This window comes from Podarcis bocagei (genome assembly GCF_964188305.1).
Source record: "Podarcis bocagei genome assembly, chromosome: 2".
Lineage (NCBI taxonomy): Eukaryota > Metazoa > Chordata > Lepidosauria > Squamata > Lacertidae > Podarcis > Podarcis bocagei.
The window spans coordinates 68,326,097-68,338,413 of record NC_138126.1 but is presented as its reverse complement, the minus strand read 5'-3'; the positions used below and the strand labels follow the sequence as shown (position 1 = coordinate 68,338,413).

At 40.4% G+C, this 12,317-nt stretch overlaps 1 protein-coding gene across 2 annotated transcripts in view; it reads right to left on the bottom strand.

The window, feature by feature from the left end:
- Positions 1–12,027, bottom strand: part of GLRA1 (glycine receptor alpha 1) — an 82,030-nt gene extending 70,003 nt beyond the window's left edge. For both annotated transcript variants that reach the window (XM_081181132.1, XM_081181133.1), the window contains exon 1: positions 11,141–12,027. In XM_081181132.1, the coding sequence (XP_081037258.1) occupies positions 11,141–11,196 (56 nt within the window). In that variant the 5' untranslated portion in view covers positions 11,197–12,027. The remainder of the gene's footprint in view (positions 1–11,140) is intronic.
- Positions 12,028–12,317: the final 290 nt, after the last annotated feature.

Sequence of the window (12,317 nt, the reverse complement as noted above, 5' to 3'; positions counted from 1 at the left end):
TTGCAGGATTGGGTTCAATGTTCGTCATACTCAGATTAGACCCACAGAAAATAATAGACATTACAAACTTAGGTCCAGTAATGTCAATGGGTCTACTCTGAGTAGAACTAAATTGGAGAATAATTTGCAGACATTTGACTATTCTAGACCCTTATAAACACATAATGCATCAATGTAACCTTTCCATTCTGTGAGAAGAATTTACAGGTAAATGTGGTCTGTGCAGTGATTTCCCTTCCCTTGTAATTCCTTTGTCAACACTGATATCTGAGATTTTTATTTTTTTTAATTACAGTGCTTATGGGCTCTAAGAGACAGCAATGACTTCTTAGCTGCACACAACAGTGGCACTCCTTTAGAAGTCTGGTTTGTTTACTGACAAAAGGCGTTATGTCTGAACTCTGGAATCCACATAAATGTGGAAGAGTGAGATGAATTAGTCTCAGCTACATACACACAACATTTCATTCCAGAATCAATGGAGTGAGTACTTGTTATTGTTTTTGCGTAGTCCACACACAACTGAGCTCTGCTGCATATTGTTTGCCCCTGAAAAGTGCTTCTTGAGAAAATAAATTCCAAAAATAAAAGCTTGTTGCAGGTTGATTCTGCATTACCCTGCAATTTGTCCTGGCAATGGAGGAGGGGGTATCTCCACACCTGTCCAATGGGGCTGTGGGTGGGCACATACCAAGCTTGCAATTATCACTTCTTTTTTCATTTACCTGGGGCATGTGCAAGCATGGATAATGTAATCAAGGGGTGGGTTTTCAAATGCTTATCAAGTAATCACACTGAACCTTGTGGACAGCAAGATCTTGGAATCAATCTAGATTTAAAGCACTGTGTTAAGGATGAATATGAATGATTCCAGATTGAGAAAAGCTATATTTTTGTGCAACAAACTGGTTAGTATGTACATAGCCTCAGTCTCGCCCTTCATTTGTGCCACTGACTGCTGCTGGAAAATATGAATCCCACTGATTTTAAAATCCATATTGGCACAATATCTTTATTCGGCCAACTCAAATGTCCCAAAATAGTGTGCAAGCTTTCCGATTCTCATAAATCTGGCGTGATGAAGCTAGCACACCATTTTGTGACTTTTGGGTCGACCTAATGAAAATATTGGCCTGGAAAGTTTCTTATGGGCCAGCATGGCTTTTTACTTTTTTGACTGATTTTGAAGGTGACTGTGATAGATGGAGCAGAACGAAAGGGGCTGGTGCAGTTTATTTCCAGATATAGCCTTATGAGATTGGAGAGCAGGTGGTGGGTGGAAAAAGGAGCCATGCTTTACTTTCTTGGCCAACATGATTCATAATGAGTCTGTCGTTTTCTTCTATTGGGGTTTGTTTTGTATGTGAATATGCACTATTTCCAAATCCCTCCATTTTTAGAATCCCGAGAGGCCGAGAGACTTTTGTGACCTTAATTCTACTTGACAGTCCTTAAAAGAAGGCTTTGCTTCTACAAGATGGAGAAGCATTGTGTTTCCCTTCGATACCTCGCTACTCCACGAATAAATTGTTTGCTTGGAAACCCACTCAGCATTTGTTCCAATAACAACAACAATAAAAAAAATGTGTGAGCATTCTGGGGTATAAGAGGCAGCACTTTAATATCTGTTTTCACATATCTGATTTCCACATCCAAATTTAAACTTCTGGCAAAATGCGATAAACTGTGGAGAGGAAAACAGGCTCCTGAGCGATGAGTTTGTATCTACCCTGTCAAGCAACAGACCATCAAATGTGATGTCCAGCTTTAGGGAGCTTTACTGTGAAGTGGATTGGCCAGCCCCAAGTTTGAATTCAGAGAATATGATTCTGAACCTTTCCCTTTAGAATGTTTGATCTTTGAAAATGAATTTTAATATATTCCAAGATGGAACCAGCTTCCTCTTGTGTCCATCCTTCACCTCTCCTTTTTCTGCTTGGAGGCACTAAATGAACTGTGTTGGTTTTAAACAGAACTAGAGGCTTTCTCTCTCCTCAAACCCACTAGGACATTAATAAGAAAAATGATGGGAGGCCTGGCTTGTGTGGGAGGCAGCAGCAGGAATTTCCCCTTAAAATGCCGCTCTCACCCTGCTGAATGGCCCTGAGTTACATATATTCATACTCCCACTGATTTTCTTCTTTTTTTCTGGGGGGTGGGTGGACATTGCCGCGATTGCACAGCTTCCTTTGAAATGTGTGCTGCTAATGAAAACAAACATGGAAGGGAGTTCGTCTTGGGAGTCATCTATTGGTGTATCTTGGGCTGGCGCCGCCGGCTTACATCTGAAGACGATGTGCAATGATTGATGGCACTGCAAGAGTTGCTGTACCATGCATGCACTGCTTTTTGTTTTGGCAAACCCTTTCTAACCATTTCTCCTTTTCCTTAGAAGAAAAGAAGGCTGAAACACCTCAGCTTTCTGAAGGCTGTTCTGCAAATTTAGCTTTTTCCTTTCTTTTTTTTTTAAAGATCTCTGTGGAATGGGATACGAGAGTGAATCTGTCAGTCAAGATTTCTTATGGTTTATTTTGTACTGATGCAACAGAGACACATTTGTTTGCTGTCAACGCAACATATTTACATGATGCAATGCGTTAGCTAAGTAAGTGGCTTACACAGTACAAGATATTGCATGAATAATTGTCTATATATATAATGCTTTTTGTTCTGAAGAGCACATCCTCTCCTTTTTCTCTCCCTCCCTATCTTTCTCTCAAGTCATCTCCCTCTTGAAGACTATTGTGTGGTGGTTTCGGAAGGGGAGATGTCCAGCATATTGGAACTTAGTCATTAGGCTCTCTAATTATCTGAAAGTTTGGCAATTTTAGGATTGTGATTTGGTCAACAAAATTCTGTGTCGTTTGGCATACATTGCCTTTAGCTGCTTTTGCTAGCAGATTGCCAATGACAAATCATTTGCCAGTGAAGTATCTTATTTATTGCTGGTATTCTCTGGTGGGATACTTATTAAACTTATAAGAATTTATTTAACAATATGTATATACTGCTCAACTGTAGATGGAATGTCTAAGCAGTTAAGAGACACAGTTAAAAACAGGAATTTAAAAATTCAAAAGAATAATTAAAATCTTCAATAAGCTAAAACCAGACCAAAAACACATGTTCACTTCTACTATTTATTTATCAATATTTAATGAGGCCTAATATTTAATGAGGCTTCCTCTGCTTTAGGAAAAGGGTTGATATTAATTATCACTGGATTAGGCCCCATGGCCTATGATTCCATGAATGCAAACTATTTGATTCCATTAAGGTCTGTAGCTTTCTCATTTTCTAATATGTAAACAGTCACGTCTTCGGCAATGAGAGTCAATGCCTGTCACTTTACATGTCAGAAAATAGTGACCTGTGAATTTTCAGTAATTTGTTGATCTCAGCCTACGTAAAATCTGTGTACATCCATGTGCTTTGTACCTGTCAGTTATCAATTTTAGAGATAATCATGGATATTTTATGGAGAGGCATCACAGATTTTTATGGACAGAAGGAAGCATGAGAGTTAATAAGCCATTGAAATGTGCTCAGTCATGAGACACTTTACTATGTACTTTTTCCAGTGTCCCCCCAGCAAGTTTTTAATAATAATAATAATAATAATAATAATAATAATAATTTTATTATTTATACCCCACCCATATGGCTGTTTTCCCCAGGCACTGTGGGCGGCTTTCAATAAAATATTAAAAATACAACAAAACACCAGACATTAAAAACTTCCCTAAACAGGGCTCCCCACCCCCTGCAGTGGTTGGTTACTTATTTGTACAAATGTAGCCTCACATTTAACTGGGTCTCAGAAAACATAATCAAACATTATCTCTTCAGCTAGGCATCTTGCCTTTTTGTAGGCTCTCACCCTATGACCCCCCCTCCCCTTATGCATAGGTTATCAATTATTTCACCAGGTTTTCTAATGCTGATTTATCCAGATTCTTTGGGGCATTTTTGAATCACAGCCAGTATCTGAAATCATTAAAAATCCCCCCTCTCTGTTTCTGTGTGTGTGTGTGTGTGTGTGTGTGTGAGAGAGAGAGAGAGAGAGAGAGAGAGAGAGAGAGAGAGAGGTTGAGAGGGTAAGAGGGTGGAGGAAAATGAATGACTTAGATTGTAGTCCTGAACATCGTTGCTTGCAAGTAAGTTCCACAGAAAGCAATGGAACCCATTTCCAAGCAAGTGCGTTTGGAATTCTGTTAGAAGCTTTGAAAAGATGATCCCATTAAACACAACACTCAAGGTGACAAATGGAAATAACTTTCCCATTGCCACAGTGCCAGTGAAAGTACAAAGGACAGTAAGAGCAGGAAGTCAGAATAACAATGCATTAAAAGTAAGGGGGGAGGGGACTATGACAATGATTTAGGGAACTTTTCCTCACAGCAGAATCCTTTGGGAAACAACCATAGATCAGTGGTAACATCTGTCTTGCATCCAGAAGGTTCCAAGTTGAACCTCCAGCATCTCCACGTAGGGCTTGGAGTCAGCCCGGTCTGAATTCCGGGAGAGCTGTTGCCAGCCTGTGCAGATAATATTGAGCCTAGAGGGGCCAACCGGTCGGTCTTGATATAAAGTGCCCTCCCTGTGGAATGCCCTCCCTTCAGATGTCAAGGAGATAAAGAATTACACAACTTTTAGAAGACATCTGAAGGCAGCCCTGTATCGGGAGGTTTTTAATGCTTGATTTTTTTAATGCTTTTAAACATGCTGTAAGCCGCCCAGAGTGGCTGGGGTAACCCAGCCAGATGGGTGGGGTATTAATTGATTGATTAGGGCAGATTCCTATGTTGCTAACCATGCTTATGCAGAAGGAAGGCCCATTGCCTAACAAGTGCAGTTACGGCTGTAGCTTTAGTACAAGATTTAAACAGGCTAGAAAACTGGTCTTCACTGGTCCTTTAAAGCACCTAGATTTGGAGAAATGAAACAGTTCCATTCTGCCATATAGGAATCCTAATTCGAAATTAACATTTACTCATATTCTGATCTCTCTGATTCTCAAATCACTTGGCGGCAGGTAAGAAATAATGATCTTTCCGTTGTATTAGCCCACACCTTGCAGTTCACTTTTATAAGGAGGCTTTGTGTATTTGCTCTGAAATGTCTGTGTATACTAGCATGGTATGGATGGACAGAAAGGTGGCAGAAAGGTAGAGAACTTTCTGCTGCTTTTATTCCATTAGTGGACATTGTCAAATGTCCACATTCTGGTGCTGGGAATGTTAATCTTTCTTGACCAAATCTCATGAGGATAGGGGGGTCATCCTATAAAGCTATCTGTCCAAGCCTTTTGCAGCGACTTGTGGCTGCTGCAGTGCTCTGCCTCTTCCAAATGCTTTCATTACGGAGTTGAGTCATTTTGTGGAGAGAACAACAAATCCTCCTGCCTCTAGTACTACATTGCTCAGATTGAATAGATGTCTGCAAATGAGTGTGAAAGCTACTTTCCTTTTATCCTTTGACTCTTCCGAGAACGCAGGCTATTGAGGGGTTTGTCATGGGCATTGGACTAATAAAGGGATAACCAAGGACAATTCTGAACCTTTACCTTACCACTCTTAATCCCAAAGGAGATGCTTGAGATTGCAAAAGACCAATACGGCTACTATTGCCAACCATGGAAAATACTCAGTCCACAACATAAATGCTTTTCCAGGTTTCTTTTGATGCCATGTGGATGACTACATAGTACCAGACTTAACATCTGTACATGTCTTTATCTTGGAAGACAAATACGATTGGTAATAGTTTTTAAAGTTTGTAAAAAAGAAAAAAGAAAAGAAAAGAAAAAGACAATTTTTATTATTTTTTTTAAAGGAGCATGGGATGTGGCTTGTTTGTCCAGAATTGTCTGTTCCAACTGGCAGCAGATTTCTGAGGTTTTGGACAGAGAGCTTCCCCATAACATGCTACATGATTCTATAAACTGGAAATGTCAGGGGTGGAACCTGAGACTTTCTATATGCAAAACATGTGCTTTGCTACAGAGCCAAGACCCCTCTTTTTTATGACCACCACCATCTGCCCTGAGTCATTCAAGATTAAGAACAAGTCGATGACCCTGGTGCTCTAGTACGGGGGTCTGCAACCTTTTCCAGCTGTGGGCCGGTCCACTGTCCCTCAGACCATGTGGTGGGCTGGACTATATTTTTGGGGAAAAAATGAACAAATTCCTATGCCCTACAAATAACTCAGAAATGCATTTTAAATAAAAGGACACATTCTACTCATGTAAAAACACACTGATTCCTGGACCATCCGTGGGCCGGATTGAGATGGCGATTGGGCCGCATCTGGCCCACGGGCCTTAGGTTGCCTACCCCTGCTCTAGTAGGAGCAAGTGTGGTGACCATTACAGAAGTTTGGGCAGCAGCTCAGTGAAGGGCTTGAAAGCTCTCCAGAGATATTGGGATGGTGGCTTTTGGAAGGAAATTATGGTAGCCTACATAGGCTTATGGACTGATCTAACTGACTAGTTTTTATATCTTACAGGAACCTAAGACGGATTAAAAAAAAAAGACCAAATTGGCCACATTAGTTTTTCTGTGCTGCATTGTGAGCAATTCGGCCAGGGACATGGTTAGGGTCAGACCCCAAATCTCCTCTTCCTCTTTTAAAACTGATTTTTTAATATATATACTGTGCTTACAGAGTGGTTCGGTGTGTTGCAAACTGTGGTGCTGAGGAGACCCCAGCCAATTCCTATCTTAAATTTGCCCAGAGGTACCCTATGCATTTATCCAAATATCTGCCATTACCCTGCTTCCCAGATCTATTAAGCACCTAGTAACACCCCTGTATTAAGCCAACTTGGGAGAAACCTGTTCCTATCAATCTTCTGCAGGACTTTATAGATTCCCTTATCATTTAAAAATTGTCAAAGGGATTCTCAAAAATCCTGTCGACTAATTGAGACAGAAGAAGCAAACAGAGAGAGAGATCAAGAGATCTTGTTAACTCAAGTGTGGAAGAGAAGTGTTAGTGTCATTCTATTATGTACTCTGTAGAAATTACATGTTTAAATTCCCCCCCCCCTTTAATATTGTGATGAATATTTCAAATGTGAATTTAAGAAAAGATATAACATAAAAGACAAACATGGGATTAAATTATGGACTGTACATAATAGAAGAGAAGTCAATAATAATAATAATAATCATCATCATCATCATCATCAATAGGGGTTTAAGCTCTTTTAGGCAAAGTCTAGGCTAGAGCAGAAATATAATAATTTCCCCCCAGCACTTAATGTGTACAAAGCATTCCTTTAAGCAACAACAATGGGGGCATGGTATTAGACACATGGTCCTGGAAACCTCTCTTGCTGTCTTACTTACAAATTCCACTGCAATGTTATCCAGCACTGCAGAGGTACAAGGAAAAGACTGGCTATCTGGAATCTCGGCTGCATTTTTATGTCCCAAGGGCAAGAGTAATGCTTTTTCTTTTCTCTACTTTTTTTAAAAAAAGTTTATTTCTAGTGAGAGTCCAAAAAAGCAGATCGCTATACTCTTGTGTTAAATAGAAATGGAAATTAACATGTTAACATGGCAGCCTCTCATCCGTCAGAAGTGTGTTTGCAATGGAAATCAACAAGATGCAGGAAAATGATAGCTATAGTAGTTAAGTGTATCCAACAGGTTCTTTGAACAGCCAGGAAGTTGCAGTTTACCAACCAATACTATTCTGCTAAGTGCAAACTCATCACTACAGGAAAGGCCTAATCCATGTATAACAGGTTCTGTGAATCTGAGGAACTGCTTTTGGTGCAACGTAGCTTCAGATACTGCTTTCTCTTGGAAGTCCAAACCAACCAACCAACCAACCAACCAACCAACCAACCAACCAACCAACCAACCTTCCTACTAACTTCAGGGAAAGTTGCTTCTAATTTATTTCAGTACAAAAGAGCTAAGAATCAAGCTTAGCCCTATTTAATGAACTTTAAAGATGCACCAGCACCCATCTTCCTCAATGCACAACCCAAATTATGTCTGTGATATGACCTTTAAAATATGGATTGGATATTCATTGCTTAGACAGATCATTTATGGACTTATTTTAGACAGTGACAATATAAATGAGACTGAATGAAAATATCACTTTTTAAAAATTACCGTATATATTTGTAAGCTCACATTGATATTCGTCTCAGTACATTATGAGCACCTTGTACGGACAACCAGAACCAGTGATTGTATCTGTTAGGCAGGTAGGCATTTAGATGTATCACTCTCTGTATTAATTAGCAGCAAAGTTTTGCACTTTGCATTGAGGATACTATAAAAGAGAGCACTTGTGCTCTAACAATACCTAGACTTCGTAGAGTTCTGTCTATAACTCTGTTGGTAGACAAGGCTTGGTAACCCTACAATTCTATGATTTGTCAAACATAAATGCCATTTTCCATTCCCTTTTAGCCTCAGCCTAGCTATGTATTGAAACTGTTGCAACCTGCAAAGGCTTGCTCAGATACAAGGATACTGATGTCCGAACTTCTTCCATGAAAGGCCCGTTTGAATCAAATTATTTCAAAAATACTCTGAGCGTAACAGAGGCAAATATTATATTGGCAATATCATAATGTTTGCAATCACATACCAGATGCTATTTGTCGCTACAGATTTGGAAGGTTTTAATGGCTTACAGAAGGCCTTATGTTTCAACAGAAGCTTAGCTTTCATCTCTCATGTAATTGCTGTATATGCTTTCCCCTCCCTTTTTTATTTTCATATTGCAGACTATGTGTTGACGCAGTATGGGCTCTTACTTCAATCCTAAACTATTTGGGTTAGACAGGTCGTTGAGGAGGGGAGGCATCCAATGCTATCTAATGCACTTCACATTTCTGTTCTATCATGGGTTATTGGATTACTAGGTTGTTGCATTTTTAACATCACATATCACTCCGCAGGTATAATTGGTTTTTATTAACTTTCCAAATAGCCCTTAATCCACTACACTAAAATCACAAATGATTGGGCTGAAGATGAGCATCATGGTGGTGGAAGGTACAAGAGACAGGAAGAAACTCTTTTCTACAGACACTGTTGCTTTGGGGAATATTTGCAGATGTCAGGTTAAGGTTGCTCGAAAGTTCCTTAGACCCAGAAGGGTAGTTGTGGCAAATATCTAAAAACGCCAGCATAAAGCTGTGTAACATCAGCTGCAATCCTGCACCTTCTTACCTTGGAGTAAGCTCCATTGAACTCAGTAGGGCTGAGTTTGCGTTACAGGATTGTGCTAATACAGTCATTATGAAGTTTCTTTTCCACAACATGCCTGTGAGGTAGTTGAACATGGAATGGGCAGGACCTAAAATTCTCAAGGAATAGGAGTCTGAATGCATATGTTTCATATAAAACATGACTTACTCAAAGTGCATGCATTCTAAACTGGAACAAGATGGAAGCATAGGAATATTTAACTATACATATCCCCTGCTTTTGATTAGTCCTTGGAATGGAGGAATGATCTTTGGTTTCCATCTATTACAGGCCCTGCTATAACATTAGGTGAAAAGCTTTTTTCTTTCTTTTAGGAGGCTTTGCTGACATTCTAAACTGTTTAGGTACGTAATGTTCATCTCTCTTCTTAAATATTGTGCTCTCTCTCTCTCTCTCTCTCTCTCTCACATTTGTTTTGCATTCCAGTGTAACCTCTTCACTGTCCTGCATAGCGATTAGCTTACCACACTCCACGAGGAGATCTACATTTAAGATATTTTCAGTTCAGAGTGAAAGCATATGACACATTTCTGCTGAATTAAGGTTGCGATCCTGTACACAGATAGGCAGTATAAGTCCCACTGAAGTCTATGGCATGCAGGGTTGCATATGCTTCTATTCAGCACTGCATGTGTATGCTTTGTAAATGCAGATTTCCTGTATTATATGACCTCTGGAAGGGCAAATATGTTTCGTACTGGAGGTCTTATTTATTTTATTTTGATTAATTGGAAGACTGAAAAGGCTTCCAACACTGACCTTCTTAGAACAAAGCCAATTAATTCTAACATCTAAGAGATCATAATAGTGCATCTGTAGAAAGAAAGAAAGAAAGAAAGAAAGAAAGAAAGAAAGAAAGAAAGAAAGAAAGAAAGAAGCATTGCTTTGGCAATGTGTCTATATATAAAATGTATCAATATCTATCTATCATTAATTCATCTTTCTCTGTCAAAACAACATCTTTGCTCTACTAAAACACATGGAGGATGAACTGGTTCAGTCATGCAACTCAAATGGAGTGTAATACTTCTGAATCCTGCAGGTTGTGAAACAAATATAGGTTTCCAAATATGCACATATGACACCTCTCATTATCTCAGAAGATTGCATTGTTCATTCTCACACAGCAGGACAGATAACAATTATTTCCTCCCTGTGATTAGTAAGATATTTTGAGAGAAGTATGTGACAGTGCTGGCCAGGTCATTTTGGAGACAGACCCTCACACATACTGCAATCCCACAGACAATTACCTGGCAGTATGTCCCACTGAACTTAGTGAGGTTTACCTCTGAGTAGACATGCGCAGGATTTCACTGACAATCTCATCTTATGATGTGGAAAGTTAACAACAACAACCATACAAGAGAACTTTTGTGGAGCTTTTTTCAAAGCTGAATTTCATAGCAGGGTATATATATATATTGCTACTAAATCTGTTGGGTATAGTCAGAATAATTCACCTAGCACAAAGTGATTCTGAAAGTTTAATGATGATAGAGGCATAATCACAACATTGCTCTTCTCAACTTGCATCCTTCCCCCCCAAGTCGGAAATGAAATATTTAGTTTCGTGGAGTACGACTGCAACCCTCGCCATCACCACTAGTTGTCGCATTCCTACCAGTTTGAGCACCTGGCGTTTTCAGCACTGCGGTTACAGGCAGAGAATGCAGTGCTAATTACACCGAGTAACTCATAAAGCTGTCAGAAGTCCTTATACTCTGAATTAAACAATTAGAAACAGAAAATAACCAGAGAGAGAAAAGTATGTGGGGATATCCCAAAGGAGGACTTTCTTCTCTCAAGCCGGACTCAACGCACATGCCAGATCTTATCATTGCAATCTCAAATACCCATACACCCCTAGCTCAGTGGTTTAGAAAACAGCCTACCTGAAGAATACTATGGTCTCCCAAAGGTAGACTCCAAGTGCATTGAGGTTACACATTTTTTCAGATCGGATGAATTTGTAGTCCACACGTCAGAACAAGCGAATTGGCACTTAGAAACAAAAATAAATAAATAAATACCAGACTGGATAAAATGGTGGAAAATATCCTCTTTGTTAATTTTGTACACAATCCTTGCAGTTAGAGGTGGCGTGGGGAAGAGGAGGCAGTTGAACATAGACGGGCGAGGCGCTGGGATTTCAGGACCCTGGACAGCAAACCACCCACCCACGTTTCAGCACCTTGGAGAGAGAGGGGGAAATGGACATTTAAACTCCAGCGCTGCTCTCGGTGTTAACAGCTTTGCTTGGATGACCAGATCCCTGCAAAGAAATCTTCCTTCCTTGCTTCCTTCCAGTAGGATCCCAGTGCGCGCACCGGGCTTCTGGACCATGCAGAATGCTACGAGAATATATTGGCCATGTGGGGGGAAACGGGGGGTGGGTGGGAGTAAGAAACCCAACGGATAATCTCCTCGGGCGCCCGGGGTGTCTTCCTCAGTTATATCCAAGGGAATTTGCAATCCTCCTTATGCAGTTGCTGCATTGTTCCGGAAACGTTGCTTTCCCGGTGGGTCGACGTTTCGCTGCTGTCGATTCCAGCTTCCCGGGATCTTTCCCCCACGAATAAGTTATTATTGCTGCAGGGAAGGTGTCCCATCGCTCGGGGCGAAAGTGGGGAAGGAAGCTAAGGGCAAGTTTCATGGGGCTGGGATTCCCATGGTGATCAGCGAGGAAGCCGAAGAGGAAAGTCTCTCAGTGATCTCTCGATCCAGTCCATTTTCCTCCTCGCCCCATCTTCACCTCCATAGAACTCGCCGGATCTTGAGACTTTCTTGCTGCATTAATTTACTAAACTAAAAAAAAAAAAAATGGTGTGTGTGCGGGGGGGGGGGGGACGGTTGGAGGAAATGTTTTTCTTAAAAAAAAGAAAAAGAAAAACCCCAACAATAAGCCTGCCTCTGTAGAATCCTCGCTCCGCCCACCAACTGTCTCATTGGCTAGCGAGGTTGAAAAGCTACACTCTGTTGTGCTTGGATCAAACGCCTGTTCTTCGGCAGAGGAAGTTAACCTTTAAAGTGCTGGTGGCTTTTCCTCTCCCTTTTCCTCCTTTCAAAAGC